The sequence below is a fragment of the Equus caballus genome, chromosome 1 (assembly GCF_041296265.1).
Source record: "Equus caballus isolate H_3958 breed thoroughbred chromosome 1, TB-T2T, whole genome shotgun sequence".
NCBI classification, from domain to species: Eukaryota; Metazoa; Chordata; class Mammalia; order Perissodactyla; family Equidae; genus Equus; species Equus caballus.
In genome coordinates, this window is record NC_091684.1 from 14,150,161 (window position 1) to 14,167,865 (window position 17,705).

Here is a 17,705-nt window from a genome sequence, read left to right on the forward strand (position 1 = left end):
AGGCTACATGTAATATCTCATTTAAACCTCACAGTGACCTCATCATGCCTGTTTCCCAGATAATAAAACTGAGGCTCAGAGAGATTACTTGCCCAAGGTTATAGTGCTGGTAAATGGCAAAGCTAGGGTTTGAAGCCATGTCTGACTCCAAATCTGGCATGCTTATGGCATGAACTGAGATGTATTTATAATCCTAGTTCCCTAGGAAATGAAACAGACCCCCTAGTTCTAAAAACACGAGTGTGGAGTGCTACAACATGTTCATAGTCTTAGAGTCCTTCTACAGGGCTTTTGCTAGAACAGTCTGAATTTGCATAGTTAAATCTTACAGTCTTGCCCTTTTCTTCCATTGAGCTGTACCTTCGTTTTCATTTCATGCAAGGCAAAGTCACTTTAGAATTCTAGACTCCATTAGTGTTTCATTCTTCTTTCTCTATGAGTTAATATGGAGAAAACTGTTAAGGTCTCTGTATTAGTTTTCTATTACTGAATGACAAGTTACTGCAAACTCAGTGGTATAAAACACCCATTCATTATCTCACACTTCTGTAGATCAGAAGTCCAGGCATGGTAGAATGGAACGAGGTTCCCTACTCGGGGTCTTGCCAGGCTGAAGTCCAGGTGTTGGTTAGGCTGCATTCCTTTCTGGAGGCTCTGGGGAAGAATTTGCCTCTACAATCATCCAAGTTGTTGATGGCATTCAGTTCCTTGCATTTGTAGGATCAAGACCTCCATTCACTGGCTGACTGTTGGCTAGGGGCTGCTCTCAGATCCTAGAGGAGTTCCTTGCCATGTGGCTCCCTCCATATGCCCACTCAAGCTTTGAATCTCTTACTCTGCCTATGACCTCTAGACCCAGATTTAAAGGGCTCATGCGATTGGTTAGGCTCAGTGAGATGATCTCCCTTTCCTAAAGTCAGCTGTGACATACAACATAACCTAGTCACAGCAGTGGTACCCGCTCATATTTACAGCCCCAGGTATTATACAGGGCATGTACACCAGGGAGTGGGAGTCTGGGGGGATATCTTAGGTTTTTGCCTATCACAGTCTCCATTCCTTTATTTATTCACACATCACATATTTACGGAGTGCCTGCCCTGTGGCAGGCATAGCTCCAGGAGTTGGAGATACAGTGATGAACAAGACAAACTTGGCCCCTTAAAGCTTATCATCTAGTGTGGTGAGACAGACAGTAACCAAGGAAACAAAGAAAACTCATGATGAGTGCTCTGCCGAGAATTAAAATAGAGTGGTCGTTAGATTCAGATTGGGTGGTCAGGAAAGGGCTCTCTGAGGAGGTGCCGTTTAAGCTGCTCCATGAGAAGATGACACAATGAAAAGGTCCATGTGAAGATTGTCTAATATCTACAAACTTGAGATGAAAGCCCACACCCTGTGCTTCCAGGGTTCCTTCTAATCATATTTAACACATTTAACAGAGAAGCCTCTTTTCAAACCACACCCCAACCCACTCTGCACAGTGTCTTACATTCTGCTCCTGGGCCCTAGTTGGTCTGTGTAGCTTTGGGCATAACCCGCTAAACCCCCAAGTGGAAGCGGGGCTTTGTGGCATGCCAGCAACGGCATGTGTGTGTATGTGTGCCAATGCCCACAAACGTACTCCCTTTCTTCCCCTCAGCCTTTTCCTGGAGGCCGGCAGAATATTAATGGGCAGACTCCTGACTGTAAGATGCGCTTCTCCCAATAAATAACAAATACTCCAGAACATGTTTTTGCTAAAAATATACTCAATTGCATTTGCATTCCAATTTCCTGCTTTAAATCTGCAGAACCCAAAGGGTCATTGAGAACGGCCTGGCCGAGGCACAGTGCGCCCCACATCTGCCCTTGGTATGCCACTGTTGAAAAGATTTCCAGCCCCAGCTGGACACTCTCACAGTTAAGAATGCAAGCCTCTGAGGTTTCAGACCTTGTTTGTTACCACGTAGTTGGAATCATCAAGGTGCTCTGAAACATACACTGAACACACGCTTGCTGGGTGTTGACCACATGCCAGGCACTGTCTATACACAAGGATGACCTGTCCCAGTCACTACCTTTAAGGGACTTCCAGCGTCACAGAGGAGACCAACATGCAGTGAGCAATTATAATATAGGAGGCTTGCTGTAATCAATTAAGTCATTTTTCAACAAATATTTATTGAGTGTGTAGTCTGTCCCAGGCACTGTTACTGGGGCTGGGGATACAGCAATTGAACAAAAAGGACACAGATTCTTGCTCTCATGAAGCTTATATTCTATATGGGTAGACAATAAAGAAAGAAACTCACAAAATATATCAGGGACCAGATGGTGATACATAAATAAATGCTATGAAGGAAAATAAGAGAAAGGTGCTAGAAAGTATAGGAGGAAGGGGGATTATTATTACTTCAAAGAGGTGAGAGAAGACATCACCAAAAAGGTAACACTGGTATGGCATGGGAGGGTCGAGGGGCGGGGAAGGGGTTGTGTGGGGCCTTGAAGGCCATTATGAGGACTTAGACTTTTACAGAGTGACCTGGGGAGCCACAAGAGGGTCTTGATCAGGGGACTGACAGGATCGCCTCACTTTTGTTTATAAAGGATTCCCCTGGGGCCGGCTCAGTGGCCGAGTGATTAAGTTCGCGTGCTCCGCTGCGGCAGCCCAGTGTTCGGATCCTGGGCGCAGACATGGCACCGCTTGTCAGGCCACGTTGAGGCGGCGTCCCACATCCCACAACTAGAAGGACATGCAACTAAGATATACAACTGTGTTCAGCGGGGGTTTGGGGAGATAAAGCAGAAAATAAAAAAGATTGGCAACGGTTGTTAGCCCAGGTGCCAATCTTTGAAAAAAAAAAAAAAAAAGGATTCCCCTGCTTGCTACGTGGAGAGCAAAGAGAAGGGAGCCAGGGGGAGGTAGAAAGGCAAGTTTGCAGGTTATTATATACTCCAGATGAGAAATGACAGTGACTTGGACCAGAGTGATAGCTGTGTTGGTGGTAGATATGGGATTTGTTAATGGATTAATTGGATGTGGGGATGTGACAGAAAAAGTAGAGTCAAGGATGTCTCCAACACTGTTGGCTTGAGCAACTAGAAGAATGAGGTTGCCATTTTTTACATGGGGAGGATGACAGGATGAGCAGGTTGGAGGCAGAAGAGACCAGGAGTCTGATTTGAGGAAGGCTGGGTGTATGTTGTGTTTTAAACATTTAATGGATATGTCAGGTAGGCATCTGGGTGTGAGACTGGCTTTCAGGAGAGAGGCCAAGTGCTGGTGATACAATTTTGTAACATAAGCATAGAGATGATGTCTAAAGCCATGAGCTACCGAGAGATGAATGTAGTTGGAGGAGGGAAGAGGTCCAGGGGCTGAGCTGTAAGACTTTTCAACCTTAGAGGTCAGAGAGATGACGAGACATCAGCAAAGGAGCTGGAGGAGTAGTGAGAGAGGTAGGAAGAAAATCAGGAAAGGGTGATCCCGGAAGTGAGGCGAAGGAAGTGTCTCAGGGAGGTGGAATGGTCCACACCGAGTGTGAGACGAGATGGAATCCAATGCACTAGGATATAGTGGTTGACTTTAGATGGGAGCACGGACTGAAGAGCAACAGGAGGAAGGCAGAAGTACAAGCACAGATGCAGGTGGGTGGGTAGAGGGCAGAGTGCCCAAGTTCTCTTCTAATTGCTCCGCTGTTTGCAGTGCTATAGAAAATGAAGACATCGGCTGAGAGGAGAGGATTGGACAGAGAAAAAGTATGAAAGAGTCATCTGGGAGAATGAGGACATGGCGTAGGGAAGGCAGTAGAATAGCTGAACAGCATTGCGGTGCTTGTTGAGGCGTATGGTCATGAATTTAAAGTGAGGCTTGTCGACATGGTTGTGCATTTTTCTCCAGTCATATTAGGCTGCAGGCAAGGAGCAGGTGGAGGGTTGGATTGGCCAGGGTTGGGGTTTTGCCAGGGTTTTGGGTAGAATAAAGGAAAGCCAAGCAAGAAAATAACTAAATGATGGCATCTAAGTTGGGTACGGAGGAAACAGAGGACATGGGGGATGAGGAGCAGTGAAAAGGAAGTAGGATTGGTAAGTGGACTGCAGGTCCTGGCCAGGCAGCAGTGCTACTGGTTTGGGGCACAATAGAATTAACCATAGGAGGTGGGGGGCCAGAAAGTGAGATGCTTGCAATCAAGATGCGAAAACTGAGAAAGTTGGTATGACAAGGTCTAGGGTAGGAATCAGCAAACCATGGCCTGCGGGCCAAATTCAGCCTGCTGCCTGTGTTTATACGGCCTTGAGCTAAGAATGGTCCTGACATTTTTAAACGGAATGTGCAAAATAGGGAAAGACTACTACCCTTTAAGCAAGAACAGCTGCTCCAAGAATTGAAGCCATTGCCTCCTGGCCCACAAAGCCCAAAATATTACTATATGGCCCTTTTCAGAAAAAGTTTGCTGACTCTTGGTCTAGACTTCCAGGGTGTCACCATGTGTGAGTGACCGAGGTTAAGGTAGAGGACACAAGCGTGAAGGCCAGGTGGCCAGGATATTGGCAGGGTCATCTACACGGGTATGGAAACCACTGATATTTATGATGGTAGTGTTGGAGAGCGACAGGGAACCAGAACTAAGAGTCAAGGAATGAGGGGGGTGTGACCTGGGACCTGTAGATGCCTATAGGGGACTGTAACATGGAGGATTTGCCGGTGGTCTAGTCTGGTGGTGTGAGCTGCAAAGGTTGGAGTTTAGGGGTAGAGAGAGAGAAAGAGAATGCTCTGGAAGCAGCTACTAGTGGGAAGAGCTAGTTGGTCACTGATCCACCTCCAGGTGCTAGTGGTTTGAGGAAGGACTACAGCCACCCCTTGCAGGGCAGCAGAGTGCTCAGGGGTGGCCTGAGCAAAGAGCACAAGCAAACGAGCAGTTAAGTCAGCCTTAGCTGGCAGGAAAGGCTGTGCAGAGGAAGCCTTTGCGCTGAGGCTTGGAGTCTTAGCAGGAGTAAGTCAGGAAACAGTGGGTGGGATGGAGAGGAGAGGGGGGATCTATAGGTGTAGGAATGCATGATATCTTTGAACACTGACCTCAGAAAATCACAAATGAACTTTGGTACACCAGGAGGTTCAGAGCCAATGCAATTAGGAGCTTTGGGTGAAGAACGTTATTGTTTCTTCTTTAACATTTGCGTGCTGGGGCTTAAGTATATTGAGAACCACGTGTAGATGGGGAGATGCTCTATGAATCAAAGACGACATACACTGGACTTTCAAGCTTGTTACTTCCCCACAGGTACAGTAGGAAACTGTTGCATATAAATGTTATATGGGGATTCATTCATTTCTCTCTCCAGCACTTTTTGAGAGCATCCTTTCTCCCCAATGTTCTGCCAGGCATTGGGGAAACAACGGTGAATAACACAAATATGGTCCTTCCTTCCTCTGAACTTACAGTCTGCAAGTAATTACACTGAAGGATGATCAGTACTAAGACAGGACATTATTGGTGCTCACTGCCTCAGCATCTAAACTAATCTCGGGGCCAGGGAAGAATCCTGGAGGAAGTGACATTTAGCCTGAAGGAGAAATAGGTTGCTGTTGTCAGAGCAAAGAATGGATGGTAGCGAAGAATGTTCCAAGTGAAGCGATGGCACGTATGGGGTTGGAAGTGGGAGAGAGGGCTGTTTAAGGTATTGAAAGAAGCTGAGTATGGTGAGAGAAGGGGCTGTAGAGATGATAGGGGCCTGGACTGAAGTGGTGTCTCCGTCTTCACAGAGCTTCTGCTAAATGTTCAAAGTCTTTCCTCTTTCAAGACTGAGAAGTTGGAGAAGGCAGGAACCAAGTCTGTCCTGTTCACTGGCATTCACCCACCTATCTGGTGCTTACTTCCTGTGCCTGAAAATGGTTTGTTGAACGAATGTATGACTGTGAACCTTAGTTTACCTCTCTGAAATTTATGTTCCTCATCAGTACAAACACCTTCATTACAGGATTTTTGTAAACAAAATGATGAATGTGAAAGCATTTTGTAAACTGTATAATGTGATACTTGTTTTAAAGCTGTAAGATACTGTGTTGCGAATATGTATCATGTAGTACCTTGTTGTGCCCCTAATAACTGCTTTTTTGAGAATCTTATTTACTCCACTCAAGTTGGAAAAAAAACTCCAAAACATTGTATCAGAGAAATTATCCAGTCCTATGTAGTATAAAACTGGCTTGATTAGGGAAAAAGCCTTCATCAGCTTGATCACATCCTTTTACCACTTTCTATAGTGGCTTCCAGCATATTCAGGTTGCTTGCTTTCTACTAAGTGAGCATTAATCAACAGCAAGTAATTATGCTTTTCTCCGGGCCCACAATAGATCCTATCTTCTCCCTCATTTCATACTCACCTATCTTCATCAGTGAATCATCAGGTCCTTGGAAGCAGGCATCTTGCATCTTTTCATACCCAACATCTAACACTACGGCTCTTGGTTGAATTTATTTATTTGCTGGGAAAGATTTGCTCTGGGCTAACATCTGTTGCCAATCTTCCTCTTTTTTTTTTTTTTTTGTTCCCAAAGCCCCAGTACATAGTTGTGTATACTAGTTGTAAGTCCTTCTAGTTCTTCTATGTGAGCCACTGCCACAGCATGGCTACTGACAGACAAGTGGTGTGGTTCCATGCCTGGGAACCAAACCTGGACCACTGAAGTGGAGCACACTGAACTTTAATTGCCAGACCATCAGGGATGGTTCTGTTGGTTGAATTTAATAGGTGAATTTATCCTGGAAATTGACATTATACAATTTCTTCATTCCCAAATACTAGACTGTAAATATACTTAATGCACTTAAATGATCATTGGCTATTATATTAGCAAATGCTTCATATACTTTGAATAACTTGAAAGAGAAAAGGATGAAAATGTAGAGCTATTGGACTTCATTTTACCTCCCAATTTTCTAGCGTTTGTCTTGTTTTAGTTCTACCAAATAATGAGTAATAATCAATGAGGTCATTTTACTTTGTTTTTTGAGATATGATAATGGAAAGGTAAGAATGTTGGAAAGTTTTTCCTGATTTTTAGGCCAAGTTTCCTTTTATTTTGTTACATCTCTCTATGGCCTACTAAATAGTTTTCTATCTAAGCATTTAAAAGCCATAATTGCTCTCATGTTTAGCTGTTTAATTTTGACTTAATAATTATATACACAAATGAGTCTCTTGATCCTGCCCCATAAAACAGTTCTTACAGCTTCTTAGTACTCATTGCTCAACCCTGTCTGGCTCTCATTTTGCGGGGAGTAGGCTCAGACATTTAGATTGGGCTAAGCATTTTGGAGAATGAATTCTCTGGAATTAACTTTAAAATAACCTTTTTTTAGAACTTGTGATTTACTTTTTGCCTATGTCTGTATTTCCCCAATTTTTTTGCTTTACAGTGATAAATCTAGTTAAACAGAAAAACCTCTCTGCCGAGGCAGAAGGAACGAGGGAGAAATGTTTTTTGCATGTATGTCCTGTGGTTTCTTTGCTCATAAATGCAGTACTAGCATTAATTCACATATTGCATCCATTTTTACAAAATGTGTAATAAATTTGCAACAATTTATTCCACTGCTGCTTTCTGGTTTTTCCTTCTGAACTCATCTTAATTTCATACCAAGGGCTTGAGTAATTAGATTCGGTTTAAATGGCTTTTAAGTTCTAGGTACAGTAGTTAATGTTTGAACATTAACATTGTTAATAACAAAAGACGGTAGCAAAGGGCCTGTCATAAACCGATTTTGCTGTCACTAACACTCATTTTTGTTTGTTGGTGAAGCTGAAGGTAAAGACGACCACACTCCTAAGTATTCTCAAACCTTATGCAGGTCTGCTCTGCCGCAGGGCTTTTGCCCTCTGCCAAAATGCTCTGTCCCGTCTGCCCCCATCCTTCAGGTCTCAGCTCAAAACTCGTCTTTTCTGAGGGGCCCCATTCCTCAGGCAATCTCTGTGTCACCAACTTTTTTATTTTACCTAGATATGGAATAAGCTTATTTAGTTACTTAAGTCCCTCGTCTCCATGCTAGTCCGTCATGTGACAAGTCACCACTACTTCCCAGAGGGGAGCAGCGCCGGCTTAGTGACATCTGCTCACTGCATTTCCGTGAAACTGATAAATTCGGCATTTTCACTTAGCCAAGACAGCCCATTCCCCAGGCGGATGGGATCTGATGGTCACTTTGCATGACTCCGCGTAAATCCCGTGAAAACCCAATCTATACAGACTCCCGCCTTCTCCTCGGACAGACACTCTGACCCAAATCTCACCCCGATCCTCGCTCCAGGAGCAAGGGGTCCGAGAAGCACCTCCCAAAGGGTCCCTTCTGAATCCCGAAAGGGAAGCGGACCGCGCAGAGGACGCCGGCCGTCGCCACGTCAGCCGGCTCGCGTGCAGCCAGCGCGCCTGCGCGCGGGGGAGGGGCGGTGCGCGCGCCGAGGCCCGCCCCCTACATCCGGGGCCCGGGCGGCGGCGGCGCCGCGGCGCGGGGGTCACGTGGTCTCTTCCTTTCCGTCTCTGGCCGGCTGGGCGCGGGCGACTGCAGGCGAGGCGCGTGGGAGCTCGCGCTGGTTCCCCTTGGTCTCCTCTCCCGGCCCGGGCCACTGAGGAGTTCGCTGACGCCGGGTGAGCGGAGCCTGCCGCCAAGATGCCGGCGTATTTCCAGAGGCCGGAAAATGCCCTCAAACGCGCCAACGGTGAGTAGGAGATCGGGGCGGGCCGGCTGGGGCCGCCGAGGCCTCGGAGGTCGTGGGGCCCGGGCCTCCTTCCCGCTGCTCCGCCGCCCGGCTGTGGCCGGAGGGGAGGCGAGTGCGGCTCGCCCGCCCCCGGCCCTGCCGGTGGCGGCGCATGGTTCCCCTTCTCGCTCCAGCCGACCGGGGCGAGAGGCGCGGAGCCGGGAACCGTCGCCCTGGGGGCCCTTCCTTCCCCCCGCCGCTCCTGGTGCGTCTCGGGGGCCGCGCCGCGGAGACAGAGCTGCCGGGGCCTCGGCTCCTCCCCCTCTGTCCGCCTCCGCCGGGCCCTCCAGGCCACGGGGCTTTCGTGTGCTTAGGCCCCGCGCCCCCGGCCGCCATCTGGGAGTGCCGGGGAGGAGGAAACATGGCTCCCTCCCGGGGACAATGCACGCGAGAAGCTCGGCTCCACCTCCCGCCGGGGCCGGAGCGAGCAGTCCCACCTTCCGGCCCTCTTGCAGACTCCTCCGCCCCCCAAAATCCTGCGCCGGGCTTGCCTGGGTCAGGGTCCAGCTACCCTTCCCCCAGCCCCTGTGTCGCCGCTTCGGGGACTCTGACCCATTTAACCTCTTTCCTGTTTTTTCTGGCATTGATTATTGGCAGCCCAAAAGTCTATTCCGAATCAGAGGAAGTTGGAACGGAGTTAATAGTGTAAGAGAGAGACTTCAGGTTCTCTCTTAAAGATAGCGAAACTGAGGCCTAAAGAGAGAATGGTTTGCCCAAGGTCACTCCTGGAATTAGTTGTTGAGCCAGGACACTAAAACCAAGGTCTCTTGGCTTCTAGATCAGTCGTTTTTTCGCCACAGCGCTGCTGCCTGCGGTTTTTATTTCCATATGTGTACTTAAGTCACGGGCGCTTTCGGGAAAACTTCTGCGTGTCCCACTCTGTTCAAGAGGCGTTTTTTACGTTGGCATTATGAGGGTGCAAATGTATTGTGCTGTGTCTGGTCTTGCAAAACTTTCTTGTTTGGTTTTTTTTTTTCTTTTTTGTAGTCTAACAGTTTCTAAGTGTTAGGGCGTCCACAGCTCTTATTCTCACTCTTCCTCCACCCAAACAAGTTTTGGGTCTTATCCATGTTGTAGATGGATATTCCGTGTCTGTTAACAGTTTTCTGTTTGTGCAGCCTATTTTGTTAGCTTGTCTGAAAACTGCTGTTGTGAAAAGGTCAAGTTTAGTCATTACATAAAATTGATCCTGCTGGTAATCTGTCAGGGCCAAAGATGTGTTTGTCACATGGTTGTTACTTCAACTGAAAGTAACAGTTTTGGGCGGGGTAACAGTTTGAAGTAGGATAACTCCACATTCTGTGGAACAAATAAAAAACAGTTAAAACTACAATTCAGATCTGATCACTACTCATTCTAACCAGTGATCTAATGGTTAGAACAGGCCAGAAGTTTAAGGATGTTAATTAATTTATAGGAAAGAAAATAGAGTGAAATGGAAGTTTATTTCTGCAAAATAAACTGTAGCAAAGTTAGGGAAAATTTCTTTTTTTGATGTTTCAAATTTAGGGTTGTAGTGTATTTAATGGCTTGGGTGAAATTACTGCTCTAATCGCTATTGTAGATCTATTTTGCAGTCATTTGGATGCTTTACCAACAGGCATTTCCCCCCATGCTAACAGGCTGAAGCGCTGTAGTCTCCACACCCTGAGCAGTACACAGGGGACCCTTCAGGCCTTGTTTCATCACTCCTCCCTTCTGAATCTGCATGTGGACTTCGTATTCAATAACTTTAAACTTTAAACTTTTGTGTAGTTTTTAAAAAGGCTGTACTGATTCCTCATTGCATCCCTTTTGAGCTGTAGGATGGGTGTTTCTGTGGTAGAGATGAATGCCGTACCTTTCAAGTAGTAATTTCTGTACCTTTGATCTTGTGAATGAGAGATCCCTTCTCAAAGTGTCAGAGTGGAATGTGGATGGCACATGGCACTGCTTACAAAACTTTAAATAGGATGATAAAAACATTTCGTTCAATGGAAATAATATCATTTTATCTAAATGTTTTATCTATAACTTGTAACCTCAAATGCAGGCATTAAAGTTCTGAAATACATTTAGACCTAATCCATTACATTATCTTAGTAAAATGTGAATAAATTTAAGTGGAATAATCCTTCAAGTCGCCCTGAGTTTGTATCTGAGAACGGTATTTTTGGAAGCAGTAATTATTCAGGAAGGTGAGAATTTGGTCTAGCAGTTACAGGCGAGAAATTCATACCCCAGAAGCATTTGGAAGAAGCTCTTTTTCTAGATTATATTGTTAGCAGTGGCAAATTAGTTGTTCCTGACCCTATAACAGCCTAATATTTGCACTCTATTACCAATGATTTAAAAATAGTTATTAAATCCACAAATTGTGTAACATTATAGCTTATCTACTTGGTCTGTTGCACAAATAAACTAGTAAAAGTGAAGAGCTGACCTAAACTTTTTCTTTATAGATACATAGTTTCAGTCGTCGTGTCTGAAAGGTAAGCTCAGAATGCTCGCCGCCGTCTTAGTAATATAGTTTATAATTCCAGGTTTTAGTTTTTATTTCAAGAATGTCATTCTGGAACTGAACATTTCTTTAAACATTGCAATAGAACCTTTTGTGAAAGTTGTTTCTGTTTTTTCCTGGTTAGATAGTTCAGAGGAACTAAATCCTCCTTGTATGTAAGTGAGGGTAAAATCAGAAACTCACCATCATAGGTTATCGTGATAAATTTGTTCCCATTCCAGTTTTTTCTTTTACAAACGTTCTTGCCTGGTAGCCACGTTTTCTTTTCCTCTTGGTGATGGCAGGGGTGTCTGCTATGAAAAATTATTTTTTAATGTATTTATTATTTTTAATACCTTTTAATGCTTTGGCTTGTTTGAACCTGTTTCAGAGGTTGAGACTATGGGATTTGGAATCATAAATTTTGATTGATTGGTCTGTTTTGAAAGTGAAAAATAGTTTTAGTTCTATCCCTAAACAAGATCTTTTGTTTTTGTAAGAAATCACAATCTCACATTTAAAAATAAGAGATTGGGAGGGTGAATTATTTTTAGACATTTTAGGATTTTGTCATCACACTGTGCTGAGGCCAGCTCTCAACTTTAACTTTCTTTCTGCATATTTCACGTTGCAAAGCATATTAGCAATGCTTGTGTACAGTAGTGTAACATTTAAATCCGTGTAAGATTGGGAATTGGATATAATAGGTCATCTTAGTACTGCTGCCTCGAAATTCTTAATGTAAAGGATAAATTTAACTAAAAACATTGACTCCCAAATTTTTGGATGATAGAGATTTTGTTAAATAGTTGTGAAAAACACCTAAAGTACTGTTGGATTTTAGAAAATAAGCTTTGTGTGCATGCTCCAGGAAGAAGCTAAGGAGATCCTTCCCTTAAAACAGGAAAGGCTTACTATTCCAACAAAGTATCTAGTTGTGTTATATCTTTGTTTCATTTAGTAGGATTTTTTTTTTGGTAATAAAATTGACTCAACTGAAAATGGACTTTATCCCATAATGGCAGGATTAATATTGAGATTATTAACTTGAAGTAGTAAAGGGAAAGGGTTTGTATTCATTTGCATGTGAGGAAATATGATTTGATATAAATGGCATGATGTAGGATGTTGGGTACTTATTTCAGTATGTTTTGTGATTTGTCCAGTTGCAGACTTTTTAATGTACTAGAGAATTGGAATATCATTTATAGTTTTCCTGGAGGAAGGAATGTTCTTAAGCAACATTCCTTAACAGTGTGATAGTTGGAAGAAGAAATAATGGAGCATTACTGAATCTGTAGATCTAGTAAAACCCCCAGATAAGGGACGTTTGTGCCTATTTTTTGCCTCGCACAGAGTTACATGGTAGATAATGCTACACATTGTTACCTTAACTCTTAAGGAAAAAGAATTCCTTGTCAGAGATTTTTTCTTAGGAGGAAAATAAACAATGATTTTTAAAAACAGATGTAGTATTTTAAGACATTTTTAATAGTGTAAACTGATGTTTTAGTCTGCCCAAATTGTTTTTCATATGTTCATTGGGAAGATTTTTTGTGTGAAATTTGGCAATTACTGAATTTTAAGTTGAAAATAACCAGATGACTTAGGTTAAGTAAGTCCTTTTCCCCCCGTCTATTAAGTGTTTATGCCAAAGAAGAAGTAAAGGGTGAGAAAAAATAAGTTAAATTTTCATCTTTGTCAGAAGTAATGTGGTAGGGGTAGGTTTCTTTGCCCCACATTCTAAGATTTTTTTCCCAGCTTTTAAAAATAAAGTTTTAATTTCAGAAGTTTGAGATTTACAGAATGATTGCAAAGATAGTACAGAGCGCTCACATATATACTACACAGTTTCCCCTATTAATGGACATCTTATATCAGTATGGTACATTTGTCACAACTAATGAAGCAATATTGATATACATTATTGCGAACGAAAGTCCGTATGTTCAGATTTCTTCAGCTTTCTCTAATGTTCTAGGATCCCTTCTAGGATCTACACATTACCTTCTAGGAAACCACATTACCTTTCGTTGTTGTCTCCCCTTACGTTCCTCTTGGTTGTGACAGTTTCTTAAATTTTCTTGTTGATGACCTTGGCAGTTTTGAGGCATATTGGTGAGGTATTTTGCAGAATGTCCCTCAATTTGAGATTTGTCTTAATGTTTTTCTCATGTTTAGACTAGGATAAATAAATGGAGAGATATTCTGTGGTCATGCATTGGAAGACTAAATATTGTTGTCAGTTCTTCCAAGCCTGATACATAGATTGAGTAAAATCCCAATGAAAATCCCAGTGAGCTGTTTTGTAGATACCTACAAACTAATTCTAAAGTTTATATGGAAAAGTAAAAGACTCAGTGTAGCTAACACGATATTGAGGAACAAAGTTGGAGCACTCACAGTACCTGATTTCAAGACTACTCTAAGGGTACAGTAATCAAGACAGCAAGGTACTGGCAAAAGACTAGGCACATCGATCGATAGAGAATGATCAAAATAAAGAACCCAGAAATAGACCCATGTAAGTAGTCGATTGATCTTAAGGGAACAAAGGCAGTCAGTGTATTTATCTGCATCAAGTCTTAGCATGAACTAGCAAAAATTTCATCAGCCACATCACTGACTGAAATCATACTTGATCTTTCTGCGTTTGCAGAGGGAGATTTTTTTCCCTCATGACTTCAATTTCTGGAACTTTAAAATTGCTTTTAAAAGACACGATTGGTACAGTAGAATTGAGTGAAATCCAGTTTTACCTGTAGACTGTATTTTGAGATAGTACCGGTTTTCATTGTTTTATCTTGGATGATTTTGGCTTAGCTTTAGAAGTCAAAAATAAATGTGACCTAAATGTGACATAAAAAGAGATGGTAATGAGTTCTGAAATTAAAACAGCCAATTTAAAAAACAAGATTTAAAGTTTTGTATAATATATATAACTGGTTTTAATTCTCCTGAGTTACTTTTCCAGAATTTCTTGAGGTTGGCAAAAAGCAGCCCGCTTTGGACGTTCTTTATGATGTTATGAAAAGTAAGAAACATAGAACATGGCAAAAGATACACGAGCCAATTATGTTGAAATACTTGGAACTTTGCGTGGATCTTCGCAAGAGCCACTTGGCTAAAGAAGGATTATACCAGTATAAGAACATTTGTCAACAGGTATGAACAGAGCTGGGTTTTATATTTTTGATAAGTGCTTTTAGAAAGTTTCAGAGGAGTTTACTCTTACCTTTCAAAGTTAATGTATTTTATATGGTGTAAAAATTGCTTCTAGAATTTTCATGGTTGGGAAAAGTGTTTTTAACTTTTTTTTTTTTGGTTTAGGTGAACATCAAATCTCTAGAGGATGTTGTTAGGGCCTATCTGAAATTGGCGGAGGAAAAGACTGAAGCTGCTAAAGAAGAGTCCCAGCAGATGGTCTTAGACATAGAAGACCTGGATAATATTCAGACTCCTGAGAGGTATGTGGGTTAGAGTGTGAGCAAGTTTTTCTCAGTGTTTTTCTCTACATGTATCCCCGTCATCTCCATTTGAAGTAGGTATTAGAAAGAATGCTTATCTTTGAAATTTTCAATGTATAGTAACCAAAGAAGTCATGTACTTTTCAAAATTCATAAAAATGGAAAATTGCAACCTTCAGATAGGAGGGTGTGTGCTAATTTAAGTGGTTGTGGTACAGATTGGGAATTCAAATACTTGGACACTAAGTGACAGCTTTACAGTGTGTCCAAAGTTGTAGGAAGAATTTGCACTATTTTATAATGATCGTTAGTGGTTTTGTTTTTTTGATCATATGGCCAAGTAGGAAGCCGTGTCTAAAACTATTTTCAACTTTTAATGTTTTTGTAGTGTTCTCCTAAGTGCTGTAAGTGGTGAAGACACTCAGGATCGTACCGACAGATTACTTTTAACTCCTTGGGTTAAATTCCTGTGGGAATCATATAGACAGTGTTTGGACCTTCTTCGAAACAATTCTAGAGTAGAGCGTCTCTACCATGATATTGCCCAACAAGGTAAAACGAGAAGTGATTTGAAAAGTTGACTTAAGAATAGATTTTGCAGAAGATTAACTATTAAAGTTAACCTTCTTTTCTCCATAGTACTTATTTTACATAGTTTTTATCCTTGATGTAAGGTTGGTGTTCATTTGAATATTAAGTAAGTGATTATAAGAAATTTATTTTACTAGTTAATTCTATATCAAATGTATTTCATTGATGTCTGAAAGACCTTTTAAAGTCATTTTGGAATTTTCCAGATGACTGAAAAAATAAACTTTGTGATTGCTTTCTGGTAAATTTGAGTCCTACTTTTGACTCCACTACTGCATGTTCTTGGGTAAGCTACTTAATGGTGCACTGAGTTTCTAAGGTTTTTTTAATGTCTGGACTTAAATGATTCCATGAAAAATACGTATTTTTCCTTTCTTAAACAGTACTACTGAATATAGATCTAAGCCTTTTTGGTGATTCAGGATCATCATAAAAAGTATCCAATTGTTATACTGCATACACTTTTAATCCAAAGAACTGTATTCATTCTTTTCCTGATCTTGTCTCTTTCCCTTACTGTCACTTACCTTGCTGTCAGTGCAGTCTTTTAACTGTATATGCCTGGGATGTGTGTGACTACATGTGACTTGAGACTGGCTCTTGGCTTTATCTTACTTTGGCCTTAGCACGAGATTGTGTCACCATTCCTTTTGCTGTGGGGATGGTTGTCGTCGTTCACTCAAGTTTTAAGTGATTTGTGACTAAGGATATTTTACTAGGAGTGTTAGAACCTATGTTCCATTTTGTTTATATGGCTAGCATATGTGAATTTTCACTTAACGCAAGTAAACTTGGGCTTTTTAATAACTGTTGATACAAATATTAACTTGAGGTTAAACTGCATCCCTTTGTTTAAGCCTATTGAAATAGAAATACTCTTTTTTGTCTTAAAGAAGGGCGCAAAGGAATTCCAAAAAATTTATCGTAGTATTGCATATATGACAGTAGAAGATTACTATGTGTTTTAATGATGGTGTAAATGGCTCGTGTGCACATCTATACACACAGTTGAAATTAGGTTACTGTGAGCCCCCAATTTGTATTATGCAGTTTTAAGTAGTACAGAAGTTTGTTGATTTCTATGTAAGTTAGATAACAAAATTCATTGTATTTCAGACTAGAATCTTTTTGCTCTTTTAGAATTTGAAGTGATAGGTGTTTGAAAGGAGAGTCCCTCCTAGACCTAAATTTGAATAGTTTCCCATTTGTAAACTCTCCCAAAATCATGTTTTAGTCCTGGGCCAGGAGTGATGACTATGCCCAAAAGGTGATCAGGGCATACAGAATGTGTTATGACTGATCACTTGTGAAGACTGATGATGAGTTTGGTAAATCTTTTTAAAATAACTGATGTTAATATGTGAAATAAAACCTGTTCAAATACTTAAGTTGATGATAGAAAGTACCTAATAATATTTTATAATTATGCTTATAGCTTTCAAATTCTGCCTCCAATATACCCGTAAGGCTGAATTTCGTAAGCTGTGTGACAATTTGAGAATGCACTTGTCGCAGATTCAACGCCACCATAATCAAAGTACAGCAATCAATCTTAATAATCCTGAGAGCCAGTCCATGCATTTGGAAACCAGGCTTGTTCAGTTGGACAGTGCTATCAGCATGGAATTGTGGCAGGTATGTTGTGAACTGTTAGCTTCCCTTTGTAGTAATAATAGCCAGTATTACTTTTTTCCCCCCTTTAATGAGTACCTTCATCTTGATATCTACTGGTTAATTTTAATAGACAGGTGAGGAATTTAAGGTTGTCTGATGGAGTAGGAAGAGTTCTGGACGGGAAATCTCGGAATGTTTTGGTTCTCATCGCCTGCTATGAAATCTGGGCCAAATCTATAATCTCTTTTGGACCCAGTTTCTTTCCATGTAAGACAGTTCATCCTCAGTGCTGCTCAGTGTGGTTAAAATGCCTGGTGCAGTCTGTGAACTGTTTCCTGGTCTATGATGAAATAAGTATAGAGGAGAATATGTATTGACAAAGTTTTTTTAATAGAATTTTATGGTAACTTTCTATTTACTCTGATTTGAAAAAACTGAGCTTGTCTTTCCATTTTACTTTTATAGTAATTTTACTGTATTTTATAAAAGTATTGGTGGTGACAGATTAGAAATTAAAACAAAACTTGACCTTTACTGCAGCTAGTTGAGAAGTGCCACAGTAGATTGTCTCCTAGGTTTCTTAGTGTTGCTTTGGCTTAGTACTCATGCTTGGTGAATATCTTACACTGGAGATCTCAGTGGTGTTGAGAATCTTGTCCTCTGCTTGGCCTTTTTACTCTAAGAATTCCTTGAAGGCATTTTCACATGACTTTGTAGTCATAACTTGAAGCTTTTATATGTTTGATGAGAAAAAATCTAATTGAAATTACAGAGGAAGAAACTGAAAATTGATAGTTTTTCAGCCAAGTGAAAAT

At 41.6% G+C, this 17,705-nt stretch overlaps 1 protein-coding gene across 1 annotated transcript in view; it reads left to right on the forward strand.

The window, feature by feature from the left end:
• The first annotated feature begins 8,418 nt into the window (after positions 1-8,418).
• EIF3A (eukaryotic translation initiation factor 3 subunit A) overlaps positions 8,419-17,705 on the forward strand; it is a 33,459-nt gene continuing 24,172 nt past the window's right edge. The window contains exons 1-5 of the mRNA XM_023638589.2: positions 8,419-8,700; positions 14,193-14,383; positions 14,549-14,685; positions 15,074-15,237; positions 16,712-16,911. Of these exons, the coding sequence (XP_023494357.1) occupies positions 8,652-8,700; positions 14,193-14,383; positions 14,549-14,685; positions 15,074-15,237; positions 16,712-16,911 (741 nt within the window). The 5' untranslated portion in view covers positions 8,419-8,651. The remainder of the gene's footprint in view (positions 8,701-14,192; positions 14,384-14,548; positions 14,686-15,073; positions 15,238-16,711; positions 16,912-17,705) is intronic.